This window comes from Eschrichtius robustus, chromosome 13, assembly GCF_028021215.1.
Source record: "Eschrichtius robustus isolate mEscRob2 chromosome 13, mEscRob2.pri, whole genome shotgun sequence".
NCBI classification, from domain to species: Eukaryota; Metazoa; Chordata; class Mammalia; order Artiodactyla; family Eschrichtiidae; genus Eschrichtius; species Eschrichtius robustus.
Genome location: NC_090836.1, coordinates 53,924,785 through 53,947,738, shown reverse-complemented (window position 1 = coordinate 53,947,738; position 22,954 = coordinate 53,924,785). Strand labels below are relative to the sequence as shown.

Here is a 22,954-nt window from a genome sequence, read left to right as displayed (position 1 = left end):
CTGCCAAGGCCAGGTTTCAGGGCCTCGAGTCCACCACATTGGCCTTAGCATTTAGTCAAAGTTCAGGCTTAAAAGAAATAATGTGTTTGAGAGTGTTTGGGGTTATCTCTTAAAATAAAACTGGGGATTCAGGACAAAGAGAATATGTACGTTTTCTTATGTACTTTATCTGTGGTTGCTAGAGATCTTAATATCTGATCTGAATTTTGTTAATTCTCCCCCTCCCCGCAACAGTTGGGGGATTTGCAACCTTGTGGATTTGATGAAAAATGAGTCAGTTTGAAAAGAATCATGAGCAGTGTGATGGGTTAAAGCTATAGGTCATAAAGAGACCTTACACTGCTTTGCATGTTGAAGATCATCTAACATATACAAAATTAGAAATTCTTCAAAATACAAAGACTTAGGGGACTTCCCCGGCAGTCCAGTGGTTAAGATTCTGTGCTTCCAATGCAGGGGGCATGGGTTCGATCCCTGCTCGGGGAACTAAGATCCCACATGTCGCAGACACAGCCAAAAAAAAAAAAAAAATACAAAGATTTAGTTCTTAGAGGCACTGCCTTAAATGGGCAGTATTAAACCTTGTCGAGATAAAATGGGATGATTCTGTGGTCTCTTCACTTAATTCATCTCATCAGATAAATTGAGTCCAAAAGTAGACTTCATCAGCAGGACAGCTGAAATGATAGGCTGGTAGCTTGTAGTCTGATGATTTGGGCTGTTAGCCACAAGGTTGGCTGGACCATTCAGTCTAGGCCATCAGTAGCTCAGCAAATGAGCCATGTGGCCTAAGCTCTGTGGCCTTTCCCTGTAAAGGGCCAGAAGTAAATATTTCAGGCTTTGCAGGCCATATGTCTCTATAGTGACTATACAGTTCTGCTGTTGTAGCAGGAAAGCAGACTTACATAAACCAATGAGTGTGCCTGTGTTCCAGTAAAACTTCACCGTGACTGAAATTTCAATCTCATGCAACTTGTCACAAAAATATTCCTCTTTTGATTGTTTTTTTTTTTCTATTCAAGTATAGTTGATTTTGATTGGTGTTTATTTTTTAATGTTTGGAAGAAAATTCTTAGCTTGCTGGCCACACAGAACAGTTGGCAGGCTAGATTTGGCCCTCCAGCCATAGTTTGCCAATTCCTGCTTCAGAAGTTCCTAGGATGATAGTGTTCTTTACTTTTTTTTTTTTTTTTTTAAATTTATTTTATTTTTGGCTGCATTGGTTCTTGGTTGCTGCGCGCGGGCTTTCTCTAGTTGTGGCGGGCGGGGGCTACTCTTCTTGCAGTGCGTGGGCTTCTCATCCCGGTGGCTTCTCTTGTTGCAGAGCACGGGCTCTAGGTGCGGGGGCTTCAGTAGTTGTGGCACGTGGGCTTCAGTAGTTGTGGCTCGCGGGCTCTAGGGTGCAGGCTCGCGGGCTCTAGGGTGCAGGCTCAGTAGTTGTGGCGCATGGGCTTAGTTGCTCCACAGCATGTGGGATCTTCCCAGACCAGGGCTCGAACCCGTGTCCCCTGCATTGGCAGGCACATTCTTAACCACTGCGCCACCAGGGAAGCCCTAATGTTCTTTACTTTTTGACTGTTATGTGTCTGAGGAAATTGAGCACCTACCATGTTTCAGGCACTGATCTAAAAAGATTCTGAAAGTTTCCTGTTTCCTTTTGGTCTGGTCCTGTCCTAGGGACTTCTAATGCGCTGCTTGTTTTGATTTCCAGTACGGAGCCCCAGATGCGGGTGGACTAGCACACGTTCCTCTAGGCTGGAGTTACTGGTACGCCCTGGTGAGTGATTAATGAAGTCAGTGACAATTCTGCACAACCCTACAGATGCTGTTTACTTTCTGCCGTAGCTCTGATGTTGACATTATTTGGTTTGCTTTTATGATTGGCCATTTTGTCTCCTTAGAAGAAAGTCTGTTGATTTGTGAGTCACTCTGCTGTGGGATACTTGTCTTGCATTCCACAAGGTTTAGCAACATATTTTGCTATCCTACCGGATCCATTTCTGGCTTTTTAAACTAGGACATACTATTGAAACTATGCTAGTAGTTAATAAAACCCTAGTCAGAAAGTCCAATTCAATATTGACTTGAGCAATTACCTTTTTTTTTTTTTTTTTTTGGTCTTATCACTATTTAAACAGAGTATAGTTTAGCCCAGCATGGTTTCCAACTTTCATTTTGTGTGCTGACCTCATAAAAAATCTTACTTTCCTCTCTTTAATAGGAAAAGAATTCTAAATACTATAATTATACCCTCTCTATCAATGGGAAGGCACGGAAGCACGGTGAAAACTACAGTGTGGACTACCTGACAGATGTTTTGGTGAGTTACTGAAGCTCTGTCCTTGCACTTTAGCTCATGTTTAATTAAAGTCTCTGCCTAGAAAATCTTTACTTGTATTTGTTAATGTTGGGTAACATGAATAATAACTTGGTCTAACCGCCAAAGAATATTTCCAACTGATTAAAAACTCCTGAGGGTGTTTTTCTTTGTAATTAAGCCAGGCTCAGATCTAATGTTCTTGAAATTCCAGCAGCAAATCCCTTTTCCAAAGGCTAATCTCTAAGACTATGGAGATTACTTTGAAGAGGTTTTACTTTGTAGGGGTTCCTACTCTTGACCCCAGTTTTACTCACAAGCTACAAGATGGCAGCTTCATCATGAGGGTGGCGGGATAGGGATAGGGGAGTTCTTCAGGCATTGTATATTATATATAAAAAATACTGAAATCGGGAGGGGAATTTGGGACTGTCCTTTCCTGTCTAAGATGTATCTAATGACAGCCTTCCCATAGGGCATTCATTCACCAAGTACTTCAGCACCCATTATAGCAGGTGTTCAGCAGTAAATGAAACAAAGTCCCTGATTCTGTGGACGGTAACCCTTTAGTGGAGGATTTTATTTACCCATATGTGTGTCGTCTTGTTAGATGGCGATTAGTTAGAGAAATAAGGCAGGGTATGGGAGTTACTTAGATAACATTTAAGCAGAATCCTAAAGGAGATGAGAGTGAGCTATACAGATCAGGGGAAAGAGTGCCACAGGGAAAGGGAACAAAAAGCGTGAGGGTGTTGAACCAGGAGTGTGCCTGACAGGTTGGAGAAACCACAGGGTTTCTTGACAGGGCTGGAGTAAAGTAGGGGGACGGGATGGTGATAAGAAATTGATAGTATCTTTTGAGTTAATGTTGGGAATAAATGAAGATGTAAATCAACTAGAAAATTAAAAACACAGCATGTATGTGGGAAGCTTTCATTTTCGTAAAGTATCTCCAGAGAAGCAAACGAAAAATTTAAGTCCATATAAATTAAAACCCTGGTGTGGTGTATTTGGACTTAATATTATTCGCTTAGTTTAGCTACTTCAGCTGGCATAACTTAGGATATCTACATATTTTTGTAAAATTACAGTAACTTAATTCACTTTTCCCACTGTTGTGAATTAGGTTGGCTCTCTTTATGTTCTTTAAAGCATCAAACGTATATACTCTAAGCTGCATAAATGTATATACTCCAAGCTACATTAATATAAGTTAGTACTAAAATGGCTGAATTACTATTTTTTTCCTTATGGGAGGCATAACAATTTTTAGGTCATGTAAAATCATCAAAATCCTAATTGCTTTCTTCGATGGTGTGCTTTTCAATTTTTTATTGTGTTTGCCTGAAAGCCAAACGATCTGTTCCAGCAACACGCTTGCAAGTGACTGTGACATAGACCGTATGCTAAGATTGGTGGAAAGCTAATAGGGCCCTGTACAACTGTTCACCAGAGAACAGGTATCTATCAAGTCCTCAGCTGTGAGGTAGGGTAAGCAATGACAGATCTTTGTGTATGTCAGGCCAATGTCTCCTTGGACTTCTTGGACTACAAGTCCAATTCTGAGCCGTTCTTCATGATGATCTCCACTCCGGCACCTCATTCGCCTTGGACAGCTGCACCTCAGTACCAGAACACCTTCCAGAACGTCTTTGCACCAAGAAACAAGAACTTCAACATCCACGGAACGGTAGCTTCCCCTAACCCTTGCATTAAGCCATGCTCGACGTGATTAATTGTGTAATGTACTTGTCAGGGAGCCTTTGAATCATATAGTTGGTCTTCCTTCTAAATCTCTTAAAGGGAATTGCACCTGTCGCTAACATACTAGGTAGTATACACTTGCTTCAGAAGTCAGATAAGGTTCCTGCCACACACCCAGTGAGCAGCTGGAGAGTCGGCGGAGAATGGTAAAGAAATGCCATCTTTCCTGACTACAGGCTCTTGATAACCTCTGTGCTGGCACTCCTCCTGCCTGGCAGTGGCTGAGACATGTCCCTTGGGGCTGAGCTGGGCCTGCAGCAGTCTCCTGTGGGTGGCCCTTACCAGGCCCGAGGCATAGGAAGAAGAGGGGTGACACAGTGCAACGTGATTGGGAAGGGAATTTGAATGGAGAAATGAGCCAGAGCAGGCCATGACCTAAATACTGTTCACTTCATATGCCACTTACCCTTCCCATGGCACAGGAGATTGGCAGTTTGCTAGTTCAAAGGCAGAAAGCTTCTACTGCCTCATGCCTGTTACCCAGAAATCTTAGTTGCTTGTGAGGTGGTAGAAAGAATGAGTCTTGGAGTTAGAGTCAGTATTACCGCTTTCTGGCTAGGTGACCTGACCATGAGCAAGATGCTTAACTTGCATTTTTCTCTCTGAAGTCGGGGATCCTGACCTCTCCTGCAACTCTTGTATGGATTAAAATACACAGAAACGTCTGGCATGTTGCCTGGCACATTGTAGGCATGTGCTTGCCATGGATGACATTAAAGATGAGTGAACCGAGTTTGAAACCTGGGTGCCATTCTCTCTGTGTTCCAAAAGAAGTTCATGGAAGTTCCCATGACTAAGTAAGGTTAGAAACTTCAGGTTAAATAAGTCACTCTGCTACAGGATTTCTCAGAGTTATTCGTGTTCTGACATGAATTTGCAACAGGAAGAGATGCTCTATAGCATTTGTCAAGCATGCTAACTAAAGGCTTTGAGGATCACAGTTTGCGAGATGGCAGCTTAGGGTTTTATGAATAGGGAGGAGAGAATCAGTGGTGTTTGGCAATGTTTTGTTTTGGTTTTTTTTTAACTGTGACTTTTTTATTTACATGAGAAGAATCCTCTAGATTTGGACTTGAAGTTTTAGGAAATTGCTATGATGAGATTTTTCCTAAGGTCCAAGGATGATCGCTATCTTAGGTAGGAAAATAGAGGGCCATGGAATGATGACTTATTAGGCAAAACTTAGAGGAAGGTAAAGTGGATATTTATCCTTTTATAGTTTGGGTGGTATACCCAAGTTATAAATTTAATCTTCTGGTTAGTAGTTTCCAGTATCTTTCATGAAATCTCTTATTAAAGCTGCTAACAAAGGAGCCCAGGCCTTCTGCCATTAAGGAGGTGATGAGAAGAAGCTAAAGAATGAGTGATAATTTGCAGAAAGTTTTTTTTTTACGAACACAGGGGAGGGAAGTGGGGGGTGGGTGGTGGAGGGAAAATCTGAAGTTGCTTAAACAGGCTCCAGTTAGTTCCTTTTTTGCTCGAGTACATGATCCTTTTCATTATCTATTCTAGTAGTTTGACTGTGGTGACTTGGTGTTAACTTTTGTTTTTCTTTTAAATTTTAGAACAAGCACTGGTTAATTAGGCAAGCCAAGACGCCAATGACTAATTCTTCAATACAGTTTTTAGATAATGCATTTAGGAAAAGGTAAGAGCTGCTCCTTTCCAGTCTAGGTGGTCTTTGAGGACCCTCAGAAGCAGCCCATGAACAGGGAACTGCACCACATGGTTATTTCTGAGAAGAAATCAGAGGGTAGCAAGATGTTGGGAGAGACTCTGATGGGAGGTCTTCACATTTAGCTACAAGGTGGCCTTTGGACCTCAGGTCTAATTAAACAGTCCGTTTTTATGACTTGTTAAAACATTGCAAATTGGAGCCATTTGGTTTTTTTAACCATTTTCTATATCTAAAGAAAAGGTCGCTTTCTGAGAGATTAGCCCCAATATTTGCCTGAGACCCAAAGGCTTAGGCTAGGGCAGAATATTTGCCTTTGCAGTTTTCAGCTTTCAGGAAATTCTTACTTTCTCTTAAGGTGCATTTAGTTTTAGACCAGGGGTTGGCAAACTTTCTGTGAGGGGCCAGATAAGAAATATTACAGGCTTTTCAGCCGTATGGTCTGTGTCACTGTTGCTCAGCTCTGCTGTTGGAGCGCAAAGCAGCCCTGGACAAGACAAGAATGAATGAGCATGGCTGTGCTACAGTAAAACTTTATACGTAAAGCAAACAGCGAGTTGTTGTTTCATGGGCGCAGAGTTTCAGGTTTGCAAGGTGAAAAGGTTCTGGAGATCTGTTCCACTATGTGAATATACTTAACGCTACTGACCTGTACACTTAAAAATGGTTAAGACAGTAAATTTTATGTTATGTGTTTTGTACCGCAGTTAAAAACAAAAACACAGACAGTGGTCAAGCTTTGGCCCATGGCTATAGTTCGCTGACCCCTAGTTTGACCATTAAACATTGTTGTAGCCAGGTCTATCTGAATTCATCTCTATCAGTCAGTGCTGAGTTGACAACTTTCCCTTCCAGTAGTCTTTTATTCTCATCACCAGCCACGATAAATAATAAAGCTTACTGGTTATAAAAAGCCTCATTTATTTCTGTAGAATCGGTTAAATTTGGAATCAACTAATTGTGTGCTGGAATTTTCTAATCTGTGTTTTGCAATGAATGGAAGGAAAGGAAATAGGGGGTTTGAGCTTTTGGGGAGAGTGGCTCTGAGGGGTTTCTTTTTGGGAAGGAGGTTGGGAGTGTTTTTGTTTTGATTTGGTTTTGAGGTGTTTTTTGGACTTTGCTTTTGCTTTTTTGGCAAGATGGCAGTACCTCAGCCATTGTCTCTGAAGTCCCATTGCTGCCCTCTGTTCACATCCAGGTGGCAGACTCTGCTGTCAGTTGATGACCTTGTGGAGAAGCTTGTCAAGCGATTGGAGTTCAGCGGGGAGCTCAATGACACCTACATCTTTTACACCTCAGACAATGGCTATCACACAGGTAAGGGGCACCATGACCTTTGCGAGGTGCCTTTCCTTTCTCACTCAATCAGTAGCACTCAGGGAGCTCCTGTCCTTTTGCAGCAGTGGACAGGCCAGAGGGAGGGTCTTGCCCTCAGGGCCCCTCTGGTTAGAGGGCCAACTCATTTCCCTTGGTGAGAGACCAGGTTTCATTATTTGTTATTTCACAGGCTGAATTACGTGGTGTTCTAGGAGTCTGAGCAGAGAGTGAGCTTGATGGGTTAGAGGCAGGCTTTATGAAAAGTAGGCGAGAAATTGAGCTAGATTTTAAGGACAGTGGATCTCAGGGAATAAGGGTATGACATTTGACACAGGAAGACCACGAGAGGGTTGTCCTGGGAAAAACTTTCCTGTGAAATGAGGTGTTTTGGTGTGTGTGAGTTTTGTTTTGTATTTCTTGTCTTTTCACAACTGCAGTATGAGTCACCCCCGTGTCCTTGACTTTCATCCTTTCTACTTGGACCTTCTCTAGTTAAAAATCAGTATTTTTTTTCTTTCTCCACTCTTTTAAATTTCCTAAACTTGAAGGGAATTAATCTGAGGTTTGTTTGCACAGGAGCAGATTGATTAGGCATTTCATGTGTTGTTATGAATATTTTTAAGCACTCACAGTAGAGACTAGTAAAATAACTCCCATTGTCCAGCTTTGATTTTCAGCTGCACGAGACCAGTCTTTTGAATTCCTCATACCTTCTTCATATTTCTTTTTTAGCTAGAAGTTTTTGGAGAAACTCCAGATGTTGTGGTTCTATATGTCAACACTTGATTGTGCATCTGACTAGTTCATTACCTTTCAGAACCTACACAAAGTCCACATGCTACCTTTAGTTCTTATGTGTCTTAAGGCTGTCCTTTGCCACCGATTTATTGGGAAAACTGGTCTTCTGTCCTTTAGAATATCTCACATTCCAGATGTAGCTAATTGCTCATGTGATGCCTTAACTCGTTTATCTATACTCAACATTTTCTATAGATTGGTAGTTAGATCTAGAGTCTTAATAGAAGTTCACGTTTTCAACAAGAATGCTTTCTAGTTGATGCTGTTATGTACTTCTTATTGCTTCATTCACATCATGCTGCTGGGGTGTCTGCTTGCCTCACTTTAGGGATGCTGTTACTGATTGATGGCTCATGTGGTATCAACCTGAGCCCATCCTATGACCTTTTGTGGCTAAAACTTCCATTGATGATTGTTGCTTAAATCTATTCCCTCAGAAATTGCAAAGTTTGACTTCATAACTCTGTCCTTCCTTCTGAATTTACTGGCTGGAATTCCTCAGGAAATTCCCCTCATCAACTGTTTGGTTATCTTGAAATATAGTTTATTCAGGAAAGGCTGGATAAATAGTTTTGTCCCTTTATTTAGCAGCTTTTAGAGTAACTTCATTCAATTGTGATCAGGTCGAGTGTCATACCTAAATAGCGTATTTTTGCTTCAGTACTTTCTAGTCATTCTTTTTGCTGAATTTGCCTATTTTAGACCAGGGTGTCCCTCTAGGCATTTTTTTTAAAGATGAGCTCATTGTTTCCTGCCTTGTAGTAATAAGAGACCTGGGCAAATTTAAGCTTTCCATTAAAACACCATAATTAGTAGAACAAGGCTGTTTTTGATTTTTACTGTTTATTGAATGAATGCATGCATGAGTGACATTTCTATCTTGGCTCCATCTTTACCCTATGCATTTTTTTTTTTCAGGACAGTTTTCTTTGCCAATAGACAAAAGACAGCTGTATGAGTTTGATATCAAAGTTCCACTGTTGGTTCGAGGGCCTGGGATCAAACCAAATCAGACAAGCAAGGTAGGTTGCTGACAAGGTGATGTAGCATTTGCCTGAGGAAAGAAAGCTTTTCCTCCTAAGAGGAGGCTGATTCAGTTTCTCCTCCTTTGAGGATGAAGGCTGATTGGCTTAAGATTTTTTTGCAAGTGTATTAAAAGCCTTGCAAACAGTGATTCTTTTTTCTTTCTTTTTTTTAATTGAAGTATAGTTGATGTACAATATTCTATAAGTTACAGGGGTACAATACAGTGATTCACAATTTTTAAAGGTCATACTCCATTTAGTTATTTTAAAATATTGGCTGTATTCCTGGTGTTGTACAACATATCCTTGTAGCTTATTTTATCCCTAATGCTCTTAATCCCCTACTCCTGTATTGTTCCTCTCCCATCCCATCTCCCCACTGGTAACCACTAGTTCTCTGTATCTGTTCTCTATATTTTGTTATGTTCAGTAGTTTGTTGTATTTGTTAAATTCCACATATAAGTGATATCATACAGTATTTGTCTTTCTCCGTCTGACATATTTCACTTAGCATAATACCAGTAAACTGCTGGCCACCCACTATTAGATGTGTACGTATCATAGCAGCATGAATAGCTTTTGCTTGTGTTTTGAGACTAGATTTTTACTTGGTCCTCGAGCCGTGACTCTCCACCAGGGTGCTCATCAAAACTACCTTCTGAAACTGAAAGGCTCAACATCTAGAAAGGTTCAGATTGACTCACTTGGACTGGAATAGAATCCCTGCCTCTGCTTTTTTCCTTAAGTTCACAATGATTCTGAGAGGCAGCCCAGTTTGGGGCCCATAGCCCGGGAGAGCAAAGCTCTTCAGGCTTTGTTGTGTGTGCACGTCCCCTGGGGGCCTTGTTGAAATGCAGAGTCTGATACTGCATTCCAGCCTGCTCCCAGGTGTTCCCAGGTGACGGCTGCTGCTGGTCTGACCTCCCTCTGTGTATAAGGCTACAGAAAGGGTGTTGTCTGAGAATTTAGTCCCCCTCCCTGTGGGGCTCTTCCTCACTAATGCCTTTCTACTTTACTGATTCTCTCTCCTAGTACTGTCATAAAGTACCACATTCTTTTGTTACCATTTCCACTTGGTTTCAAACTGGGTTCCTAATACTGAGGTACTTTGTTCCTAGAGTTCATGGGCACCTTGATCCAAAACACTGGTCCAATGTCAGGAGATAAGAATTGATAGGCTCTACCAGTTGTTTTCTCTTCCCTCATACCACAATTTCAGTCCCAGCTCTGTGAGACAAAAGAAAATGAGCAAATGGATTATTTAAGCTAAAACTGGAAAATAGGTCAATTTCTGGGTATACTGGTGATTGAGTTTAATTTGGGGGTTTAATGTTTACTTTGTTTAAACGTCTGCCCTTCACTTATTTCCTTTCACAGTGCTCTTGATGGAATTCTGTTAAAATTCTCTCAGAAACTTAAAATGGCCTTCATAAGTGCCTTTTGAATTTTCTTTTTCTTTTAAGACCCACATTCCTAAAGGCAGTCACCTTCCACTACAAATTCATTACCCTCTAAACAGGCCTCTCCTGTCAGCGGAGGTAGGCAAGTTTGGAAGACCATTCAGTCTTAAAAGTGCTTTCTTGATCTTGGTGTTGGGAGCTGGTTGAGGAGAGCACGTCTGCACCTGTGTGCATTTCCAAGGAGCAGGGCCATGTCTAACCGGTGCGGGGAAGGAGGCTGATGAGAACGGAGTGACGTGTCAGCCAGCTGCCCATGGAACAGACTGTTCCTTTTTCCTTCAAGTTAACAATGGCACTAAATGTTACAATCAGAAACTTCACTTTCTCTAAGCCATCTAAGTGAAACCAGGTCCTAGGAAGCCATTTCAACAATAATAACCTTTATTGAATGCTTAGGATGTGACAGGTGCTGTTCCAAATGTATTACCTGTATCAACTCAGTTAACCTTCACAGCCTTATGAGATATGAATACTGTTATCCCCATTTTACAGATGAGGAAACTGAGGTATACAGGTTCAGCGATTTACCCAAGATGATTGTAGCCAAAGAATATCAGAGCCCTGCGCTTGAACTCGGGCAGTCTGGCTGCTATACACTTAACCAGAGTCTGTGCACTCAACCATTACACTACAGCTCAGAAACAGTATTCCTTAAGTATCTTCCTGTGCCAGTGCAGTATACCAGGATCCTTGGAGCCACAGCAAGAGCAGTCAGAGAAGATCAGTTCTTAACTCCCTGTGTCAGGGGGAGCCAGATACCTGAGCTTCAGTTGTCAGTGAAAGTCTCTGAGGCATTTGGGCAGAGACCCGGGTGTCAAGCAAGAAGGATTGAGTCATGCAGAGATCTGTGGGAGGGTATCCTGAGCGGCAGAACGGTGCGTGTGAAGGCACAGATAGGAGAATGAGCTTGGCCTGTTCAAGGGACAGAAAGTGGCAGTTGTCCTGAACTACTTTTACTTCCTACTTGAACCATCTCTCTCACCTCCTTGCCTTTGTACAGCTGGGCTGCTCCTTCTGTGTGAATGCCCACCTCATGCCCCTTTCACCTGGCTAAGTTAATTGTCCTTCGGGGCTTCAGTTTAGGGCTCCCCTAAATGAACGTCACTGTAGACCCCCGCCCCACATGGAGTGGGTGCCTTTCCCAGCTGGCCTCACACTTACCACACCCGACTGAGTTTGTCTTTTTGACTCTAGGAGTCCCTAGTTGAGAGGTATTATCCGAACTTAGAATACCCAGCTCTTAGTGGGAGTTTGGGGTTAGCACATGTAAGCTATTATATATACAATGGATAAACAACAAGGTCCTTTTACTGTATAGCACAGGGAACTCTGCTCAGTATTCTGTAATAACCTAAATGGGAAAAGAATTTGAAAAAGAATAGATACACGTATAACTGAATCACTTTGCTGTACACCTGAAACTAACACAACATTGTTAATCAACTATGCTCCAATATAAAATAAAAATTTTTAAAAAAGGTCCTATTATATAGCCTAGGGAACTATATTCAATATCCTATGATAAACCATAATGGAAAAGCATATTTAAAAACAAGAATGTATCTCTATATGTGTGTAACTGAATCACTGTGCTCTACAGCAGAAATTAACACAACATTGTCAATCAACTGTAATTAAAAAAAAAAAAATACCCAACCCTTAACATACAATGGGTGACATCCAAGTTGTGTGAATGGATATATTACCAGGGTCACACAGTAAGTGGCAAAACCAGGTCTGAAAATTAACTGTCTGTTCTCAAAATCCATGGTTTTTTGGGAATTCCCTGGCGGTCCAGTGGTATGACTCTGCACTATCACTGCTGAGGGCCTGGGTTCAATCCCTAGTTGGGGGACTAAGATCCCACAGCGGCATGGCCAAAAAAAAAAAAAAAAAACCATGGTTTTTGACACTCTGTGCTGACATATGTGGTTTGAGACGTATGAAGTGCCCCGCTTCCATCTAGCACAGTGTGTCAGAGATGGTGGGTGACTCATCGTGTGCTGGCAGCGGAGTTGTCTTGGTGCAGGTTCTGTGTGAGGGCCACAGGGTGGTGGGTTGAGCATAATGAGCTGCGCGGGCAACAGCCTAGTAGCCAAAGTAGGACACGTTTGACCAGTGGATCTGGCTTTGTGTTGGCTGCTGGGGTGAGCCAGGGGCCGGTGGTATGGGTGGATGCCAAACATTGGCTGCTGAGGTCTTCTCCTCTGGCTATAAATGAATCTAGCTTTAGATCTGGTGATAGAATTTCTTCAAGCAGGCTTTAAGAAAGGAAAAGGTTAGTACAAAAATGGAAATGACATAGCATGATCCAGGGGAAATAAAACTGAACTGGGAGTCAGGAAGACCACCTATTGGCTTTAAGACTTTGGATAGACTAAGCCTTGGTTTCCCCATGTGAAATTGGGAGGATGCTAAGGGCAAATTCTCAAGTGTAACTAGGTGACGCCCTGGCTTACTCCTTGTTAGGGAAGTGGGGCGTGAGGGGCAAATCCAGATGAAGCAGCCCAAGACGTGTAGAGTTCTCTGCTTTCAGTGCTTTTCTTTCTTTTTTTTTTTTTTAAACATCTTCATTGGAGTATACTTGCTTTACAATGGTGTGTTAGCTTCTGCTTTATAACAAAGTGAATCAGTTATACATATACATATATCCCCGTATCTCCTCCCTAGTGCTTTTCAGTAGATGGATTTGGGGTGCTCTCTCGTGTGCTTTGAGTCTTTTTTTTGAAAGCCTTACATGAACTCTTTAACATCAGGGCTTAAAAGTCTGTTTGAAAACCTGATGTACCCTCCTGGGAGCCCTTATTCTTTTGGGTAATTCTGCAGCACTGTCTTTCTTCCAGAGCTAAAAAATAAGCAGGTTCAAGGCATGATATCCCTCGATCTCATGCCCCCCAGAGTTTTTTAGGGCCTTATGTTTGATCAAAACGTATATATACTTTAATCCTAAGCACATTCCCAAACAAACTGTGAGGCTGTGATTCATGAAATAATTTACTTGGTCTTGTCAGAGCGTTTTCTGTACCAGTCCTTTTTTTTTTTTTTTTAAAAACAATTTATATTTTATTTATTTATTTATTTATTTATTTTTGGCTGTGTTGGGTCTTCGTTTCTGTGCGAGGGCTTTCTCTAGTTGCGGCAAGCGGGGGCCACTCTTCATCGCGGTGCGCGGGCCTCTCACTATCGCGGCCTCTCTTGTTGCGGAGCACAGGCTCCAGACGCGCAGGCTCAGTAGTTGTGGCTGACGGGTCCATTTGCTCCGCGGCATGTGGGATCCTCCCAGACCAGGGCTCGAACCCGTGTTCCCTGCACTGGCAGGCAGATTCTCAACCACTGCGCCACCAGGGAAGCCTGTTCCAGTCCTTAAATGGATCTTTATACTCAGTGATAAAAGCAATAATACCATTTTAGGAACTTGAAATGCCAATGTTTCTAGATGTCATTAGGGTGATGGGCTCATAGTATCCATTCTAATCCTTGGCTGTATAAAAACCAGAGAGAGGTATAATTCTCTCTTGAATTCTTCACCCATACTTGGTATCTACTAGAAGTCTCCCGTCTCCTGACACTGTATGCTAATTTTGAGACTCTACGTCTTAGTCAAACAAAACCCAGTAGGAAGAGAATTTGTCCGTCATTTTTAGGGAGGATGTGATCATTGTAGATACCTGGGAAGAAAGAGTCCTGGTGATGGCGTTTATGATACTTGTGCCGAATTAGCTACTTGACTTGTCCTGGATCTTGCAGACCTTTCTCCTCCCCTCCCCCCGTAGAGCAAACTGCCACTAGAGGGCGCTCCCACCCATTGCTGATGGCTCGAGGCAATTCCTGCTGAGACTGGCAGTCACTGTTTTATCTCTGTGGGTTTTATTATTTTGGTGCCTTGGACATGTTAATAATACCTGTGGGACTGACTTGACTTCATTCATGTTCTGGACATCACTGGAGATCTGTCAGTCACATTTTGGAGTCTTGTTGCCTTTATCTGATTCTGGAGGTGGTGTCTCTGCTTGTCTCTCCTTTCCTGCTATGGTCTCTTCCGTATTCATACTCACTCTTGTTCACTGTATTCTAAGCCGCTCAGTCTGCCTGGGGTACTTGGAACCAGGAAAGATATCTCTAACACCGGGTCTTGTGTAATCCCTAGAGACATAGTTTTTGTGTTTTTTATCCTCAGCAACATATGGATTGCTTTTCCCGTGAGTTGCCTGCCACTGAAGGGTAATTTCCAACAGCTGCAGAGTTACACTGATTGGTTCAGAGCCAGGATATGTGTATCACTCTGCCCTCCAGGAGCCATCCTAGCTACCAGGAAACCTGGCTGCTACTGAACGGTGCTTCTTGCCTTTCATGTCTGTACTTCGGTTTTGTTTTTAAATTAATAGGATTAGATTTTTTTTTAAATCCCCATTTGGCTTCTCCTGAGATGATCTGAGTTTTCTCAACAGTTGTGTTTTTTTGTTTTTTTTTTGGCTGCATTGGGTCTTTGTTGTGGTGTGCATGCTTCTCATTGTGGTGGCTTCTCTTTGTGGCAGAGCACGGGTTCTAGGCGAGCAGGCTTCAGTAGTTGTGGCACGTGGGCTCTCAGTAGTTGTGGCCCACGGGCTTACTTGCTCCGTGGCATGTGGGATCTTCCCGGACTGGGGCTTGAACCCGTGTCCTCTACATTGGCAGGTGGATTTTTTTTTTTTTTTTTTAGAAAGTAAATCATCACCTTTTTTGACCAGGATTCTTTATTTATTTATTATGGCTGTGTTGGGTCTTTGTTTCTGTGCAAGGGCTTTCTCTAGTTGCGGCAAGTGGGGGCCACTCTTCATCGCGGTGCGCGGGCCTCTCATTATGGCGGCCTCTCTTGTTGCGGAGCAGAGGCTCCAGACGCGCAGGCTCCGTAATTGTGGCTCACGGGCCTAGCTGCTCCGCGGCATGTGGGATCTTCCCAGACCAGGGCTCGAACCCGTGTCCCCTGCATTGGCAGGCAGATTCTCAACCACTGTGCCACCAGGGAAGGCCTGGCAGGTGGATTCTTAACCGCTGCACCACCAGGGAAGTCCCTCTCAACAGTTTTAAAGACTGTTATTTATTTCCAGTAAACGACAGCTTTTCCAGTTACAGGCTGCTGACTTTGTGTCAGTTACTTCTCTTTCATTTCCTCATCTGTAAAATGGGGAAAATACTGCTTTCTATGACTGTGGGGAGGATTAAATGAGGATAAGCATTAAGCACTGACCCAGAATAGGTGCTCAGTGAACACTAGTTCCCTTCGTTTCCCTGGTGGATTGTCTCCATCACTCCAAGGCTTTTTCTAGCCTGTGACCACGTGACTTCTAGACTCTCTGCTACAAAAGTTCATGTGGTTCTTGAGCCAGAACATATATGGGATAGTCCAGATTGAGATGTTATAATTGTAAAATACCAGATTTCAAACACTTGATTCAAAAATTTTTTTGAAGTAAAATCTCATCACCTTTTTGTATTGCTTACATGTTGAAATAGTAATATTTAAATATTTAACAATGAATTTCACCTCTTTTTTTTTTTTTTACTTTAATGTGGTCACTAGACAATTTTAAATTACATGTATGACTCCTGTTCTATCCCTATTGGACTTTGGACTATGCTAGTTTAGGCCTGGTAGCGGTATTGTATACAGAAGAAAAATAGTCCAATAAATCAAGGAGATATGGCAAGGTATAAATGCTGGACAATGTCTTTAATTTCTAGAATCTTTGTTTAAAAACATCCAAGTTTTGGGACTTCCCTGGTGGTGCAGTGGTTAAGAATCCGCCTGCCAGTGCAGGGGACACGGGTTCAAGCCCTGGTCCAGGAAGATCCCACATGCCGCGGAGCAACTAAGCTCATGCGCAACAACTACTGAGCATGCGCTCTAGAGCCAGTGACCCACAACTACTGAAGCCCGTGTGCCTAGAGCCCATGCTCCGCAACAAGAGAAGCCACCACAATGAGAAGCCTGCGCATTGCAACAAAGAGTTGCCCCCCGCTCTCCGCAACTAGAGAAAAGCCCATGTGTAGCAACGAAGATCCAACGCAGCCAAAAATAAATAAATAAAATAAACTTATTTTTAAAAAAGAAAATAAATTAAAAAAATAAAAACATCCAAATTTTGTGCTCTTTAAGGAAACTTATTGATGCATTGTTGGGATGAGTTTTCTGCAGTCTTCAAAAACTACTGCAAACATTTCTTACCAGTGTTGTCACTTCAAAAAACTGTTAAAAAGGCTAACATCCTCATTGGTGACAAGCATTCAACCTTTGAGCCTTTAAAAAACGTCAGGAGTCAATTTGAAGTCAAGTTTAGTGAACTAATAAGAATAATCAAGTTGGAAAACACTTTGTATAAAATAGCCCGACATTTTTCTCATCGTTTGTAACAGACTCAAGGCAATCCTAAAAGAATCTTGAAAAATGTTTTTATCAGTGGTAACAGTATGGGTAGAATAAACATTAACTTCCCAGGAGCATGTATTATAAACTTTATAAGGCTTTATGTTTTGTATATTAAATATTATTATAGTTATATTTGAATATATGCAGTAGGAAGTATGGGTTGTACAAAAGATAATAGTAAGTGCTGTTTGTCTCACAGGTGGGTTGGGGGAAAGAGAACTCTAGTATAGATAGAAAAGGAAAATGGGACGAACTGTGTTCTAGATCAATTGACTGTTTTTTCCTCTTTCTCATAGATGCTCGTTGCTAACATTGACTTGGGTCCTACTATTTTGGACATCGCTGGCTACAATCTGAATAAGACACAGATGGATGGGATGTCTTTCTTGCCCATTTTGGTGAGTATAAAGCCCTAAATCAGGCCTGAGCCAAGATTCTGAAATAAATTCCAGGTTATATAAGTAGACTTAAAATTTAAATCTTAAAGCTGTTAAATTAGGGGAGCAGAGGATAGAATTTTTCTCTTATCTGTCGTGGGAAGGAGTTTTCTTAAAAAAAGACGGGACACACATGAACAGAGTTCTATATCCTCCCTTTTTCCCTTCTCCCCCAAAAGCCCCATCATAAAATTAAAACAGGTGACAAATTGGGAAAATATTTGCAACATACATGAAAAAGGGTAATTAGTTTTAATAGATGAGTTCTTAAAAGCAAATATTAATATCCCAGTATAAAAATGGGCAAAAGGGCTTCCCTGGTGGCGCAGTGGTTGAGAGTCTGCCTGCCAATGCAGGGGACACGGGTTCGAGCCCTGGTCTGGGAAGATCCCACATGCCACGGAGCAACTAGGCCTGTGAGCCACAATTACTGAGCCTGCACGTCTGGAGCCTGTGCTCCGCAGCAACAGAGGCTGCGATAGTGAGAGGCCCGCGCACCGCGATGAAGAGTGGCCCCCACTTGCCACAACTAGAGAAAGCCCTCGCACAGAAACGAAGACCCAACACAGCCATAAATAAATAAATAAAAAGACTTTCTTAAAAAAAAAAAAAAAAATGGGCAAAAGAAGTGAATAGTCAACTTCCAGAGGAATTAAAAATGGCCAAAGTCAGTGCAAAAAAATTGCTTCAATGCTGATCAAAGAAATGCTTAACTAAAGGAGGCCTCTATCGCCTGTAGAACTGGCAAAGATTAAAAAGATTAATACCCTGTATTTACAGAAGTTTAAGAAAATGAAAGCTACTCAGACTCTGTTCATTGAAGTGTAATCAGTATAAGCTATCAGTAGGCTAATTTAACAAGACCCATCACTGCAAAATACACATGAAGCAGTCCCATCTGAGAATTTATTTTAAGAAAACAAAATTCATTCAAGAAATATTTGAGGGGGCTTCCCTGGTGGCGCAGTGGTTAAGAATCCGCCTGCCAATGCAGGGGACCACGGGTTCAAGCCCTGGTCCAGGAAGATCCCACATGCCGCGGAGCAACTAAGCCCATGCACCACAGCTACTGAGCCTGCACTCTAGAGCCCGTGAGCCACAACTACTGAGTGCACGTGCCTAGAGCCCATGCTCCGCAACAAGAGAAGCCAATGCAATGAGAAACCCATGCACCACAACGAAGAGTAGCCCCTGCTTGCTGCAACTAGCGAAAGCCTGTGCGCAGCAACGAAGACCCAATGCAGCCAAAAATAAATAAAAAGAAATTTTTAAAAAGGAAATATTTGAGTACCTAGTGCCTAGCACTGCCCAGAGCTAAGTATAAAAACTACATGTATTGGGGCTTCCCTGGTGGCACAGTGGTTGAGGGTCTGCCTGCGAATGCAGGGGACACGGGTTCAAGCCCTGGTCTGGGAAGATCCCACATGCCGCGGAGCAACTGGGCCCGTGAGCCACAACTACTGAGCCTGCGCGTCTGGAGCCTGTGCTCCGCAACAAGAGAGGCCGCGATAGTGAGAGGCCTGCGCACCGCGATGAAGAGTGGCCCCCGCTTGCCGCAACTAGAGAAAGCCCTTGCACAGAAACGAAGACCCAACACAGCGAAAAATAAAGAAAAAAAAAAAAAACTACATGTATTAATAGAAGAAAATTGAAAACCTAAATATACAGTAGGGAATTGGTCAAATTGTGGCACAATTAAACAATAGACTATTAAACCAACACTAAATGGTGTAGGTATGTATACATTGACTTGGAAAGATGCCCACCACATACTTTAGGGAGAAAAAGTTTCAAAACAGCATCTTTCTCATTAAATATGTATGTAAATATGTTTAAGCATAGAGAAGTTTGAAGGATCAATACTCATTATAGATGACTCTTCCTCATTGATTTGTCTGAGTCTATCACAATTTATTATTAGGTAATATATGATTTATACAAGAGAATACCCATAACTCACATAAGTTATGAAACACAAGAAATACACATGAACCCATCAGCCCATTTAAGAACTGAAATATTCCCCATACTGATGCATCTTCCTATGGGCTCCTCCCCATCCCGCCCCTTACCTGCCCATACAAATGAGTGCTTTTCTGAATTGTACGGTTGTTAATCTCTGGCTTTTATTTTTTAGTAATTATCATGGATATGTCCCTAAACAACATACCTATCTTGGGGGGAACAATACCTGTCTTGCTTTGCACTGTAAAAGTGATATTCTACCAGTTGTAATCAGGACTTTTTTCAATTCATCATTGTTTGCAAATTGATCCATATTGTTCACAGATGCCTAATATTCCATTGTAAGAAGGAATGCATCACTACTTAATCATGTTTTCTCTCAATGTACATTTGTGGTGTTCCCAGTTTTGTTCTAGGAACATTGCTTCTATAGCATTCTCATACATGTTTCCCAGTGAGCATGTGTATATGCACCAAGGTTACAGGAACCTCACATGTTCATTCCTACAAATATTACCAAGTTTTTGTACAAAATCGTCATCAAGTTTACATTCCCACCAGTAACTTATGAGAATTCCCTTTGCTCTATATGAAACTGTCCGACTACTTAATATTTGCCAATCTAAGGGGTGAAAAAGATCAAAATTATATTTGGTCCTACTGTGCATTTCTTTATTAATGAGATGAATCTTTTTTTTTTAAAATAATATTTATTTATTTTTGGCTGCATTTGTTTTCCTTGCTGCGCGCGGGCTTCTCACTGTGGTGGCTTCTCTTGTGGCAGAGCACGGGCTCTAGGCTTGCAGGCTTCAGTAGTTGTGGCACGTGGGCTCTAGAGCACAGGCTCAGCAGTTGTGGCACACAGGCTCAGTCGCTCCACGGCATGTGGGATCATCCCGGACCAGGGATCGAACCCGTGTCCCCTGCATTGGCAGGCAGATTCTTAACCACTGTGCCACCAGCGATGCCCGAGATGAATCATTTTTTTTTTAAATTAATTAATTAATTTATTTATTTTTGGGTGTGTTGGGTCTTCGTTTCTGTGCGAGGGCCTTCTCTAGTTGCGGCAAGCGGGGGCCACTCTTCATCGCGGTGCGCGGGCCTCTCACTGTCGCGGCCTCTTGTTGCGGAGCACAGGCTCCAGACGCACAGGCTCAGTAGCTGTGGCTCACGGGCCCATTTGCTCCGCGGCATGTGGGATCTTCCCAGACCAGGGCTCGAACCCGTGTGCCCTGCATTGGCAGGCAGATTCTCAACCACTGTGCCACCAGGGAAGCCCCTGAATCATTTTTTTAACAGCTTAATTCACTTACTATACAATTCAGAAGTTTAAAGTTTACAGTTATTCAGAGTTGTACAGCCACACCATAATCTTAATTTTAGAACATTTTCATCACCCCCAAAAGAAACCCCCAAATACATTAGCAGTCACTCCCCCATTACTCCCTCTCCCAGCACCAGGCAGGCACTAATCTACTTTCTGTCTCTATAGATTAGTCTACTGTGGACATTTTCTAGAAATAGAATCATACAGTATGTGGTCTCTTGTGATTGGCTGAAAAGGGTCATCCCCATTGTAACATGTATCAGTACTTTTGTTTTTATTACTGAATAATATTCCATTATGTGGATGTGTCACATTTATTTATCCACCCATCAGTTGACAGACATTTGGGTTGTTTCCTGTTTTTGACTATTATGAATAATACTGCTGTGAACATTTGTGTATAAATTTGGGGGCAAACTAATGTTTTCCATTCTCCTGAGTGTATCCCTAAGAGTAGAATTGCGAGGTCACGTGGTGATTTTATGTTTAACCTTCTGAGGAACTGCCAGACTTGTTTCTAAAGTGATTGCACCGTTTTATATATTCCCACCAGCAGTGTAAAAGGGTTCCAGTTTCTCCACGTCCTTGCCAGCACTTGCTGTTACCAGTCTTTCTATTATGTCTTAGTGGGTGTGAGTGGTACTCATTGTGGTTCTGATTTACATTTCCCTAATGACTAATCATGTTGAATATCATACGTTTGTATGTACGTATGAATGACGTTGAATATCATACGTTTGTATGACGTTGAATGTCATACGTTTATTGGACATTTGTATGTCTTCATTGGAGACAGGTCTATTCAGATCCTTTACCCATTTTTTTAAATTGGGTTTTTGATCAGTGAATCATCTTTCTTTATGCCTTTTGTGCTTCTTCCCTTGTGAAATGCCTCTTTTTGCCCATTATATTCTTGCTGTTTGTTGTCTTTTCCCTACATTAAGATATGAGAAGACAGGAGTTGAATGTATAAATCATCTCAGTTTATGGTTAGTGTTCTTTGTGTCTTGTTTATAAAAATGCTTCTGAACCTTGAGGTCAGAAAACAATGCTCCCAAATTTTCTTCTGAAAGGTTTGTAGTTCTGCCTCTACATTCAAGTCCTTGATGTATCTAGAATTGGTTTTCTTGCATGGTAGGAGTCAGGGATCCAATTTCATTTTTTTCTCTGTAAATACTCAGCTGTCTTTTCTGTTCCACAGATCTGTCTCTCCCTGAACCAGTATCTTTTTATCTTGTTGTAAAGCTGTATAATTAAATCTTTGCGTGGGCACACCTTTCTCATTGTTCTTAGGGGTATCCTAAGAGGCGGTTACCTCTCTTCCCTATAAACTTTAAAAACAGCTTTTCAGATGGCCTAAAAAATCATTTTGGGCTTCAGCTGGAATTACAATGAATCTATAGATCAGATAGAGGGAAATTTACATTTCTTAACTCTTCCCATACAAATCTTACACTGTATACCTTATTTATTTCTAATTAGGAAAAAAAAACCTTCACTACAGGGCTAAAATCACTGTTATTTCATAGTTAATTTCTCTGCAAAGTTTTGGAAATGCCACTTAGGACATGGCTCTTTGCCTTGTTTTGTTTTGGAGGTTGGTCCAGTGAAACCTCTGATGTATTAGCGCTGCAGAGCAGTTTGTGGCTGTTATACCTCTAGCTCTGCCCTAATACGGCCGCTACTAGCCACGTGAGACTATTTAAATTAACTAGAATAAAATGAAAAATTCAGTTGCTCAGTGGCACTAGCCACATATCAGTTGCTCAGAAGCCATTGTATTGGGCAACAGTTACAGAACATTTCAGTCAGAAAGTTCTGCTGGATAGGGCTGCTGTAGACCAGGGATTGGCCAACCCCTGTGGGCCAAGTCGAGCCCACCCCCGGTTTTTGTAAATGAAGGTGTCTCAGAACTCAGCCTCCATGTATGTATTGATTGGCCTACTTTCCTGCTACAACAGCAGAATTGAATAGTTGCAACAGAGACTATAAAGGCACAGACCATGACCCCTCCTGACCATCAGTCTTAAACTTGGTGGCACATTAGTATCACCTGGGAAACTAAAATACTAACACCTGGGTCCCAGCCCCAGCGAGCCTGATTAATTGGCCCAAGATGTGACCTGGCCCTTGGGATTTTCAAGTCTCCCCCAGTGGTTTTAATTTGCAGCCAAGTTAGAGGCCTCTGCTCTAGACCTCCCAGGCACTCTTTTTACCCCTACATACTTTGACATTTAAGTGTGGGGTTTTGAGGTCCACTCAAATCTGACAGATAAGCTTTTCCCTTGACCCCCAGCTTCCGTGGCTCGGGGTTGGCAGAATGGTTTCTTTCAGGGGAGCGGCAGCTTCTGAAGTCACCTGTGATTTACGATTTCTGAGACCTTCATCAGCACAGGATTGTTCGGGTTTCATCATAGCATAGTGATTAGGAAATACGTTCTTCTCTGACTCTCCCTTTCCAG

General features: G+C 42.1%; 1 protein-coding gene across 1 annotated transcript in view; it reads left to right on the top strand.

Annotated features, from left to right (window-relative positions):
• GNS (glucosamine (N-acetyl)-6-sulfatase) overlaps positions 1-22,954 on the top strand; it is a 53,373-nt gene that overhangs the window by 15,247 nt on the left and 15,172 nt on the right. The window contains exons 4-10 of the mRNA XM_068561737.1: positions 1,712-1,777; positions 2,222-2,320; positions 3,840-4,007; positions 5,647-5,729; positions 6,955-7,073; positions 8,790-8,893; positions 17,060-17,161. Coding sequence (XP_068417838.1) covers positions 1,712-1,777; positions 2,222-2,320; positions 3,840-4,007; positions 5,647-5,729; positions 6,955-7,073; positions 8,790-8,893; positions 17,060-17,161 — 741 coding nt within the window. The remainder of the gene's footprint in view (positions 1-1,711; positions 1,778-2,221; positions 2,321-3,839; positions 4,008-5,646; positions 5,730-6,954; positions 7,074-8,789; positions 8,894-17,059; positions 17,162-22,954) is intronic.